Genomic DNA, 12,990 nt, shown 5'->3' on the forward strand with positions numbered 1-12,990 from the left:
AACCATCAACATAACAAACCATAACCATCAACATAACAAACCATAACCATCAAAATAACAAACCTTAACCATCAGCATAACAAACCATAACTATCAACATAACAAACCATAACCATCAAAATAACAAACCATAACTATCAGCATAACAAACCATAACCATCAGCATAACGAACCATAACCATCAGCATAACGAACCATAACCATCAGCATAACAAACCATAACCATCAGCATAACAAACCATAACCATCAAAATAACAAACCATAACCATCAAAATAACAAACCATAACCATCAAAATAACAAACCATAACCATCAGCATAACAAACCATAACCATCAACATAACAAACCATAATCATCAACATTGCTGTTGATATCTCTCACACCTATATCTCATAATCACCTCTTCATTGAAAACTTTATGCTTAAGGTATGGCTATGTGGTTAAGAAGTTTCCTTCAACAACCACAGTATTTTGGATCCAATCCCACTATGCAGTACCTTGAGTAAGCATCTGCTATTGCTCTCAAACTTAGGAGCTGTCTGTTCAGTTCAGTTCACCAACTGCATACTCTTTCATTTGTAAATTGTAATCAATATCAATCTTTTAGCATTCATATTACTCTGTCAAAGAAGCTTGCTTCCCAGCCACATGGCTCCATGTTCAGTCCCACTGCATGGCACCTTAGGCAAGTGTCTTTTACACTAGCCTCAGGTTGACCAAAGCCTTGTTAGTGGATTTGGAAGACAGAAACTGAAAGAACCCTCTATGTGTGCATGTATGTATCTGTGTCTGTGTTTGTTCCCCAGTACCACTTGATAACTGGTGTTGGTGTGTTTACGTCCCTATAACTTAGCGTTTCAGCAAAAGAGACTGATAGAATAAATACAAAAAAAATGTACTGGGGTCGATTCATTCACCTAAAATTTCTTCGTGCCAGTGCCCCAGTAATGACTGCTTTCTAATGACTGAAACAAGTAAAAGAGAAAAGTTAACTTTGAATTAACCATGCATTATCTCATACCTTCGGAATTTTGATGATGTGATTGTTTATTTCCAGAATGACATCATTGGATAATTGTGATAGATTGAATCTGACTATTTTTAACATAAAATGATATAAAACACTTGGGCTGGATATTGTTGATTTAAATGCTAAATACTTGTGAAGAAAACAAGTGAATTAAACTTAATATAAGTAGGATAGAAATAAGCATGAGTGTGTGGTACAAAGTTTGCTTTACAACCACATGGTTTCAAGTTCCATTCCTCTGTTTACCACTTTTGACAAGTATCTTCTAAGTTCATGCCTAGCCATTGCTTTGAGAGTTATATTAGTGATTAGTATATAGATGGAGGGAGGGAGGGAGAGAGTTATGTGAATAAACAAATTAGATACATTAAATATATTAGATATAATAGTTTGGGTGTATAGATATATTTGTGTGCATTTATTTTACACATGAACACTGTGCAGGCATCAACGGGAAACACAAACTTAACATGTTTATGTTTCCCATTAGCAATATTGCTTACAACTTAGTGGTTTTGACATGGGGAGGGGGGAATAGGTTGGAAAACACATAACCATAAAACCCTGAGGTAATGATGATAATTGTCATTTCTACTATAGAAACAAGGCTAGAAATTTTATTCGGTAAAGGGGTTAGTTGTTTACACCAAGCCCAATGCTCAACTGGTATTTACTTATATTTTGTCGAACCCAAAAGAATGAATAATAATGTGTAACTGTTGAATAGCCTTTAGTAGCAACAATCTACTATAACTTCACACATTGAAAGTAACAGAGCTACATGTCATCACTGTAATATGTGATCAATTGTACAATGTTGATTTGATTTATTTTATGATTATCAGCTCCTGATGAATTCTGAAGAATACAAAGGCAGGGTTGGAGGCAAATAAAGCTTTAGTTTGTGTTGTATTTTTACATTTTCTTTTGGTGTTTCTTTGTTTTTTAATAATAATAATAATAATAATGATAATCCTTTCTACTGTAGGCACAAGGCCTGAAATTTTGCAGGGGTGGGGGACTAGTCAATTACATCAACCCTAGTGCTTTACTGATACTTAATTTATCGATCCTGATGGGATGAAAGGCTAAGTCGACCTCGGCAGAATTTGAACTCAGAATGTAGCAGCAGATGAAATACCGCTAAGCATTTTGCCCAGCATGCTAATGATTCTGCCAGCTCACTGCCTTAATAATAATAATAATAATAGTAATAATAATAATAATAATAATAATTTCTTTTAATAATAGTGATAATGATGATAATGATTTCAAATTTTGACACAAGGCCAGCAGTTTTGCAAGAGGCTGTAAGTCAATTACATCAACCCCAGTACTCAACTGGTACTTATTTTATTGACCCCAAAAGGACGAGAGGCAAAAACTGACCTCAGCGGAATTTGAATTCAGATTGGGAAGACAGATGAAATGCTGCTAAACCTTACACCCAGCATGCTAATGATTCTGCCAGCTCGCTGCCCTAATAATAATAATAATAGTAGTAGTCTATGAGACACAATGTCAGTCTGGAAACTAAAATAAATGTATACAAATCTTGTATTTTAAGCACAATTTTATTTGGGGCAGAGGCATGGACTCCCTACTACAGATATGTAAAGAAACTTGAAACTTTCAACATGTCCTGTTTGCTCAACATATGCAACATAAAACAGCAAGATAAAATATCCAATGCCAAGATTTTTTTAAAATGTGATATCTCCAGTATCTAAGGCATGCTGACGAGAATTCATTGCAGATGGATAGGACATATTGTTTGGATGAAAAATGACTGCATTATGAAAATTCTTCTGTGTGGCCAACAAGTGGAAGGGTAATGCAGCAAAGGAAGACCTCTCCTTAGCTATAATGTTAAGTTGAAGCAATCACTAAAATCTCTACAGCATAACCTGACATCTTGGGAAAGTCATTGCCTAGATCGATCTGCATGGTGTAAAATGTATCACAATGCATCCAAACAATTTGAGTTGAAGACATTGAACAATAGAACTATATTCTACAATCAACAGACACACTTGCCCAATCCCAGGCAAAAATCAATATCATCAATGTCCCCATCGCGACTTCATAACAAAATCCATACCTGGACTGAAATTACATTTACGCAGCCATCACAAATAGTTGCAGTTACTTAGTTCTTTCTTTCTTTCTTTTTATTACTCTCTTTAAGTCCTCTCCTTCAAACACGCTTACGTTGAAATCAACAAGAGCAATCATTAGTAGTTTATTATCTGAAATGAATTTTTATTATTTTCTTTAACTTTTCTTTTTTTAAATTCCTCTGTCAATATTTTCTTAATCTTTTGCTTTTATTTTTCATCAGAATCAATATATCATCATCAATATCTTCATAATCAATATTAATTTCAACATCAACTTCATTAACATCATCATCATCATACCTACTTTTCTTTTTTCATTGTTGTTGTTGACTATTGTTTTCCTTCTGTTCTTTGATCCTTTGTCATTTTCTAACTTTTTTTCTCTTCTATCAATGTCTGTCACTTCCTTCTTCATACTTCTCCCTTTTTCTCTGTCACATACACCTCACACAACATTTTATATTCTTCTTGTCTTTCTCGCATTTTAATCTACTTGAAATTTCAGGTCCTTTTCTACTACTGCAACTGATCGCAGTGATTATGATCATAGACAATAGGCTTCTTTTAGTTTTCATCTACTAAGGCTTTGACTTAGAACGATGGTGGGAGATACTTGCCCAAGTTGTCATGCAGTACCATGTGGTTGAGAAGCTAACTTCTCACCACACAAACATGCTCTCACTCATTGGTATAAATTTTCAATTTTTTTTTTTTTTTTTTTTTTTACATCTTTTCATCAATTCAAACATTTGCTGTCACTCAATAAGCAAGATGTAGCTAACAACTAAGTTCATTAAGAATACTCTGCATGTACTCCTTCAGCACTCTTATTAGTGTAACTATGCATTATATGGCTGGGTTTGAACTTGCAGTTAGTAATTATCTAACTTTCATAACAACAATAACATTTTGTGACATGTCAATCCCTGATGACAAAGTACTTTTTTAATATGACTGGTATTTATGAACTTTGTGTCATTCTGTATTTGCAGGAACGCACTGACAGCATTCATGTTTATAACAGTTTCTTCCATGTATATTGTATAATATATAATGACCAGCACAATACTTGTGTATTATTTTCAGTTAATATTACAGAATTTGTCTTTTATTGTACTGCATTATTATTATTATTAAGGCAGCAATCTGGCAGAATTGTTAGCATGCCAGATTCAATGTTTGGCTTTTTGATCCGAGTTCGAATTCTGCCAAGGTCGTCTTTGCTTTTCATCCTTTTGGAATTGATAAAATAAGTACCTGTTGAACACTCACTGGGGTCAATGTAATTGACTTGCCCCTACCACTAAAATCGCTAGCCTTGTGCCAAAATTTGAAACAAATGGCACTGAGCTGACTGTCATTAGGACACCGGACAAAATATTAAGCAGCATTTCATCCGTTTTTACATTCTGAGTTCAAATTCCACCAAAGTCAACTGTACCTTTCATCCTTTTGGGATCAATGAAATAGGTACCAGTTGAGCACTGGGTTCGATATCATCAACTAACCCCTTCCCTCAAAATTTCAGGCCTTGTGCCTATAGTATGTTTAATACATGTATGTGTGTGTGAGTGCGAGAGAGAAGAGGTACTGAAAAGTTCCTGGCTTTAAAGGTATCGCAAAAGGCCTGGTTGGGGACCCAACCTTCCAAGTTCTTTTACAAAGCTTAGAAAAACTGAAGAACAGCAGCAATAGTTTCCTGGTGGTTACAAAAGTGAATTTTAGAGGAATGTGACAGCAACAATTGCAACTATAGAAAGAACAGCAGCAATGGCAGCAACAACACTCCATTGAAGCCATAGAGAATAGCCTGAATGAGGAAGATGATAACATCTAGGACAACAACAACATCATAGATCACATCAGAGCTGCCACTGACAACACCACCAAGTAGTAGTAATAGTAATTGCGCTAGCAAAAGTACTAATGGGAATAATTAGTGAAAGTGGTATAACTTATCAAAAAAAGGAAGCAATTAACTGTGACATGGTTGAGCTGTCAGCGACTGAACTGGCTATCGCACTAGGTTTGCTTGGTGAGAAAGGTGAAGGTTGATTTTTGGAGACCATGCAGGATGAAAAATAAGACCCGGCTTTGGCTGGCAGTCTGTCTAGGAGAAGGCACACTCTGGTTTGAAACTCTCTCGTCACCTTGGCCTTTTCCTTGGGATAAAGCAGAAGAACCATGAAGCATGAATTAGCTTCGGAGTAACGGTCGGATGAGAATAAGCACCATGCAATGTCATCTGTTTCCCACTGGAAATCATGGACATCGTATGAATGGTGTGGGGGCTTCATCTGGTATTAAAGCTTGAGCAAATTCCATCTTCACTATTGAGCCAACAGTCCTGCATCCAAACAGCCTTTTCCCCATGTGGCTTTAATATGCACCAGTGTCTAAGCTATTTGGATGAGTGAGTGTGATGGGTGACACAAGCTCATACCACTTAAAACAAATTTATTGTGGAGGTAGTTTGAAGGTGAGTTGAAAGTCCTATGGTGACAAAAACTGGCAAAGGGTTCTTGCTTGAAATTCCTTGCCAGAGCCCCACATATAGGTGGCACAGAGGATGTCTGTCTCTTTGTAGAATCTGAAAGATATCTAAGTGTAACACTGCTTCTCCAATATTGGAGACGAGGTGAGAAAAGGAACCCTAAAGAAAGTGTTGCTATCAATAAGTTTGCATTAACTGCAGATGTCTAGCCATGCAGTTTATTGCATTTGAGATAAAGATAAGCAGAAAGTTGGCATATGAACCAAGAATTCATGGTGTTGGCTTTGCTATTAAATCGACTCTACTTTGCAAATTGATATCCATCCATCAAGCTGTTGACGAGTGTCTCATGGCATTCCATATACTGATAGGTAATTCCTCATCTAATCTCCTACATTATCAGCATCCAAACAAGAGCACCTACTTCAAATTGCAGATAGTTGTCAGTAAAATTCCATATAAGGACAGTCATATTGATAGGCAATTTTAATGCTAGAATAGGCAACAAACACACACTGTGATCAAAAGTAATAGGGAAACATGGAACAAGAAAGATGAATGCAAGCTGTTTTATATCTGCTGTCTTTTTGTTAACAGTTTGGTCTAAGCAGGCAGATAAATATAAAAACATCTGGAAGCACTCCCCCCCCCCTCGATCTGGTAACTGGCACGTGCTTGACTATGTTATCACTAAGAGCAAAGATTGAAGCAATTTCAGATTAACCAGAGCTCACAAAACTCCCAGGCGTTACTTGGATCACACAATGGTTTACAGTAAGGTATTTGTTAAACCATATACAAAGAGGCCATTAAAATCTGATATGCCTCTGAAAACAAGCGTGTCTTCTTTAAAAAATCCAGAAAGGACAAAAAAAAAAAAGACATTTTTTTTTTTTTTAAATGCATCCTGAATTCAAAGCTTGAGAACATAGCAATGATTCTGAAGTTTTGTGGCAAAATATTTGTGACATCAAATCATCTGCTGAAGAAGTTCTAGGATTTGTCAAATGTAAGGACCAAGATTGGTTTGTTGAGAATGATTATCAAACCAAACTCCTCATAAAAACCAAGCACAAAAGACACAAGGCATGGATCTCAAACAAAAGCTCACCATCATTCAGATCCTTATATATCTTTAAGAAAACTACTCAGAATAAACTGCATGAGATGAAATATTCTTAATGGGCAAAAAAAAAAAAACAAGAATTGGAACAGGCTGCTAACTCTCACAACCTGAGAGCATTGTATAACAATCTGAAAGGTGCATTTGGTTCAAAAATGTGTTGTACAGAACCAATTCTGAAAAGAAGGGCTGAACATTTTAAATCTGTATTAAATCAAGAATCAACTACCAATTCTGAAGTAATCAATGAAATCCTTATAATTGAGAGGCCTACAGTTGAGGAACTTGTGGAAGATCCTCCCTTGAATGAGTTAACTACTTCTGTTAAAAAAACTTTCCAACAGTTGTTTGAATGAAAGATGACTGCATTCCGAAAATTCTTTTGTATGGCTGCCAAGTAGAGGGACACTGTGGTAAAGGAAGACTGTCCTGAGGTATAAGGATAAATTGAAGCAATCACTAAAGTCTCTCCAGCTTAATTTGACACCTTGGGAAAGTCATTGCCTATATCGATCAACATGGCATAAAATGTGTCATGATGTACCGAAACAATTTGAGTTGAAGAAACAGAACAATAAAAGATGAAAATCATATCCTGCAATCAGCAGACAAATTTACCGAAGCAAAATCAAAATCATCAGTGTCCCCACTGTGACTTCCAAGCAAAATCTATACCTGGACTCAAATTACATTCACACATTCATCTCAAATACATGCAGCTTCTTTTATTCTTTTACTTTCAGAGTTTTTTTTCTTCTTTTTCTCACTTAAATTTTTTTTTTTTTACTTTAAATCCTCTGCTTCAAACACTCATACATCAAAATTGACAAGAATGACCATCATCATCTTTATTATTATTATTATTATTATTATTATTATTATTCTTTTCCAAAGGTCAACTTAGCCTTTCATGCTTTTCGGATTGACAAATTAAGTTGTTGAGCTGGCAGAATTGTTAGCACACTGGGCAAAATGCTGTGTGGCATTTCGTCTACCTTTCTGTTCTAAGTTCAAATTCTACTGATGTTCATTTTGCCTTTCATCCTTTCAGAATCAATAAAACAAGTACTAGTTGAACACTAGGGGGCAATGTAATTGACTTACCCCTCCTCTAGAATTGATGGACTTGTGCCAAAATTTGAAAACATTATTATTATTATTATTATTATTATCATTATTATTATTATTATTGCATATCTTTATTGCACAACTAATCTCAACTCTGTATGTTTTGGTCACATGTAGTGTTTTATCTTTTCCTCTTATATTGAAAACATTATGTAATATATATGCAATGTCCAGTAGTGCTATGCTATTTTCTGTATATTGTGTATATAAGTGCTGAAATTTGTGCTTTGTATTTATTTCCAGTCTTTCTTAATGGTTCCTGAGGTACCTGTTACTATAAAGTTTGTTTCTGTTTTCCATCCCCATTCATCTCTCTTTTCAGATCTTTATAATTGTGTAGCTTGGATATCATCATCATCATCATCATCATTTTGATGATGATGAGGTTTCCTTCTTTCAATTTTGTTTCCATTTCTTGCTGAGGGTCTTCCCAACACCTAGAGCAAAGAAACTCACTGTACTTTGATAGGCCATGAAACTAAACACACTAGATAGTTCATTTTCAAAATCAATTGAAGTTATGTGAAAAAAAAAAAAAAAAATACACGGTCGGTAATTGTTCTCACATCAACAAATGTTCTTCTCAATATGTGTGATGTACCAGTTAAAACAATCCTTTGTACTTCTTTTGTGGATGGTAAGCCAGGGATCATTCTCAAACAATTTTCAGTTCTTTTTATTTTTATATCATTTCTAGTGCTCATTCAATCATTGGTATTGTTTCCGTTTTCATATATGCCACATTGTTTTTGATTTAAATGAGCAAGTCTTTATATTTTCTGACCTTGTCGATTTCATTGAGTGTGTTTGTTTGTTGTTTCATTGTTTCATTTCACTACTAGAAGTGCAGATTATTATCATTGTTGTTATAAGTGTTATGCCTTGCCTTTGTTACAGGTTCAAATACACAAGATGAGGTTGAGGAAGAGAAGGGTAACATGACAGCTGTCATAGTGGCTGCAACCATGGTCCCTGTCATCGTCATACTTATTATTGTCTTGGTGACTCTAAGTTTCCGGTGAGTACTACTGCTGCAGACACTAATATTGTAACTGTTATTTGTTCCTTTGGCATTTTAGGTGCAGATATGGCTGTATGGTTAAGAAGTTTGTTTTGCAACCACATAGGTTCAGGTTTAACCCTTTAGCATTTAAACTGGCCATATCTGGCCAAAATATTCTTCCTGTCTTACGTTCAAAGTGGCCAGATGCAGCCTCTCACACCTATCCTACAATGTTAGTCCAAAACATATACAGTCATTTAATCAAAATTTCAAAGCTACAAGGTAATGCAGGGTAAATTCAAAATAACGTGAATAAATAAGCATTACATTTGATAGAATAATTGGAATGCTAAAGAGTTAACCCATTCTGTGACATAATGGACAAGTGTCTTTTACAACGACCTTGAGTTAAAATTTGGTAGACAGAAACTGTACTGTAGCTTGTCGTGAGTGTGTTATATGAATGAGCACAAATTTGGATATTCTGTGCTTATGACTACTTCAGTAAAACAATGGTGGTAGTAATATTTCTTTTCAACATTATGAATAATTGATTTGCGTTTTAAAAGATCTCTGGAATAGAATGAATTCTTGTTTGTAAAACAGGTAAGGTTTGGTGATAGGAAGAGCATCTAACCATAAAATCCTGCTTCAGATAGTGCCCTTCTAATCTCCGCTAGCATGGAAAATTGGACATTAAGTGAATATAAATTTCTGTGTGTATGCGTGTGCATGCACACGTGCATGTTTTATCATCATTTAATCTTGATGTTCCATGCTGTTATGAGTTTAATGAAACCAAGAATTGCATCACACTCTATTATCTTCTTTGGCATGGTTTCTATGCTTGATGCCCTTCCTAATGCTAACCCCATTACAGTATGGACTAGGTGCTTTGTTTCAAGCCACCAGCACTAGTGAGGTAACCATGCAGCTCACAAGACTATGAACACCAAAGGAGTGTGGTTTTATGCTAGGAAATGAAGGGGTTAATGTATAATTTCAAAATTAATACTGCTTAGACAGCAGTGAGATTCATTTATATGCTGCATAAACAATATATCCCTACAGCTCAGTGGTTTAACATGTTAAGACCAATGATATGATATAAAGTGCCTTACTAGAAAACAAATAAGAGTCAGCATCTGCTGTAGAATAGTGCCTTAAGATGTCTGGTCCAACCCATACCAACATGGAAAAGGTGGACATGGAAAATTATGAGAGTAATGAAAAACAAATAATGAAATAATGAAATGTCTGTTCGTTGTTTCATTGGTCCATTTCACTGCTGGAAGTGCATATTTGTGTTATGTTTGTTGTTGAAGTAAGCATATGTGCATTATGCATTTACAGAGTGTATTGGGTATATTTTATTGTGGCTCTAACACTAGTGGTATTACCTTGTATTCTGTTAGCTTAAATAGTCCTCACTAGTTTACGTTGTGTTCTTGTGCTCAGGACAGAGGAGAGTGAGTGATGACAGAAGAATGAAGATGAGTGGTGGATTGGAGCATGATCGTAGAGATAGTGAGACAGATACTAATAGAGATGGACATGGTAAGAATGAGTGATGAATGTGAATAGCAAGTGGCTTGGGGGAAAGAGAGTGGTGAATGGAAATTCAGAAATGAGGATGGTAGAACATATGATGTACAAAAAGATACAATGCAATCCTTTATACATAACTCTTGTGATGAGCAAGAGAGATGATTAGCGACATTATAGGTTAGTTCCAGTTTCACCCCTTGTTAATGATGTAAATTAATGCATGAATGAAATCAACTGAATCATATTTATGTCGATAATAAATATAAGCTACCTTACCATAATTCTATCATCTTGTCTGCCATGTTTGAACTAAACTTGAGTTATTTATATGAGTATCTGAAGAAACTTGGTTATATAAATATTTACAGTAAATATGCATTACCTTGCATAGTTAGTGTCTGATAATTCACTAGTCTCGGGTAAAATCTTTAGGGAATTTAGCAACATCATTCAAATGAAGAGCAATAGTTGCATTAGTGTTAACATATCTAATCTATTTATTGATTCTCTCATTACTACTTAGGTAAGCACAGCGAAGTTTATGCCTTGCTCAAGAGGTCTAATAACACCAAAACCTATCAAGAGTTGTTACTCATACTTGCTAAAATAATTTTATTAATGAGCTAATTTTCTTTTTCTTCATAACATAATTAATCGTAATACGATTTATGATGCTCCCTTACAGTGAACATATTACCTGTTGTTTCATAAAATGTTTGAACTTGTCTGATAATCTTATGTTTTTGTTGTAAAATATTTCAGAAACTTACATGTCTGATGTAAAAGGCTTGATAAATAAACTCATCTAACTTGTGTAAAACATTTGAGCTCTTCTGTTATGTAAAATGTTTGATCAACTTATCTATCTGGTGTAAAATGTTTGTTGTGAAATGACAGGAACCATTTTGTTATGCATTTCAGATCATTGACATGCCGGGAATATTATCAAGCAGCATATAATTATTTGGCTGTTCCCAGCCACTCACAGTCATCACAGCCGACTGTCATCCCTATACCAGAAACCTATGGTATGTATCTCTTCACTCTTACTCTTTTAGTCCTCCACAATACCTTATCTATCACATCAACACACACACACACACACAAAATTGGCTATGTTGTGTTGTAGGAAGGGTGTTTGCAATGTCAGAAAAGACAGGAAACCCTACCAATGTAATTGAATCTCTAGAGAGTATTGAAATATTAAGGAATCTTGAAAGGAAGACAAATTGTTGAACAAGCTACCCTCATTTCAAGAATTAATTGCTGTAGATGATAACGATAAAGTAAAATAGATGTTGGGTGAAATCTTTCCTCCAATGTGGATAAGATGTTAAGACTTATCTTGGTTAAAAGGAAAACTTAGCCAGAATCATTATTGCAGGAAATGCACATATTATGTTATCTTATATGTCAATCAAAATACCTTTGTATTAATTTAGTGAAAGAAAACATTAAAGAATGACCTTACTCTTACAGTAATATAATGTAAAGGGTAAAGACCCCCTTCGGTCATGAATGACCATGGGATTGCACCTAGAAAGTTACCCTCCGAGGCACAAGTCCAGGCTAGGTTGTTTATGGAACACCAGCAGTCACTTATGCATACCAGCCTCCTCTCTCCACATCACCGATGTTATCCAAGAGAAAGGCAAAGGCCGATACAACTTGGCACCAGTGACATCACAATTCATTTCTACAACTGAGTGAACTGGAGTAACTTGAAAATAAAGTATCTTGTTGAAGAACAGAGCACATAGCTCAGTCAGGGGATCAAGCTCACTATCTCATTATCTCATGATTACAGTGTAGGTTCTTAGAATATGACTCTTCTGTGTATTGATAGAACATGTGGATACTATAGTAACTGTTCATGTTGTAGGGTGTGGGCTGATGGAATATAACTTATAGAATATGGGTTAATTGAGTGGTAGAATATGGGTTAATAGAATGGTAGCTAATAACATATAATCTCACAAATGAGGTCCATTGACTCATAAAAGCATTTATCAGTCAAAATTAAAGCTTTACTGGTGTGATCATGTTAATTACAAAATATAAAATTATGGGATGGTTTAAAGATAAAAATTTTGCCATTGAATGAAAATTATTTGTCTAGATTATATTGATGAATTATTGTAAATAAAATAACTGTTTTGAAATTTATGTCTTAATCAGATATCTTAATTTTGATAATACTGTTATTTTGTACTATATAGTCTTTAACTCTGTTGTTTGTTTCAGTCATTGGACATGAGATATCTTTAGTCAAATAAATATTAGAGGATTTGGTCAATCAAATAAATGTCAGAGGATTTGGTCAATCAAATAGATGTCAGAGGATTTGGTCAATCAAATAGATGTCAAAGGATTTGGTCAATCAAATAAACGTTGGAGGATTTGGTCAATCAAATAAACGTTGGAGAATTTGGTCAATCAAATAGATGTCAGGGGATTTGGTCAATCAAATCGACCCCAGAACTTTTAAGTTTGATAGTTACCCAATTGGTCTCTTTGCTAAATTTGCTAAGCTATGAAGAC

At 35.0% G+C, this 12,990-nt stretch overlaps 1 protein-coding gene across 2 annotated transcripts in view; it reads left to right on the top strand.

Moving 5' to 3' along the window:
* The window catches only part of LOC106881686 (receptor-type tyrosine-protein phosphatase gamma), a 54,874-nt gene that overhangs the window by 12,553 nt on the left and 29,331 nt on the right, over window positions 1-12,990 (top strand). For both annotated transcript variants that reach the window (XM_014932154.2, XM_014932153.2), the window contains exons 2-3: window positions 8,796-8,916; window positions 11,371-11,477. In XM_014932154.2, the coding sequence (XP_014787640.1) occupies window positions 8,837-8,916; window positions 11,371-11,477 (187 nt within the window). In that variant the 5' untranslated portion in view covers window positions 8,796-8,836. The remainder of the gene's footprint in view (window positions 1-8,795; window positions 8,917-11,370; window positions 11,478-12,990) is intronic.

This window comes from Octopus bimaculoides, chromosome 5, assembly GCF_001194135.2.
Source record: "Octopus bimaculoides isolate UCB-OBI-ISO-001 chromosome 5, ASM119413v2, whole genome shotgun sequence".
In the NCBI taxonomy this organism is placed as follows: Eukaryota; Metazoa; Mollusca; class Cephalopoda; order Octopoda; family Octopodidae; genus Octopus; species Octopus bimaculoides.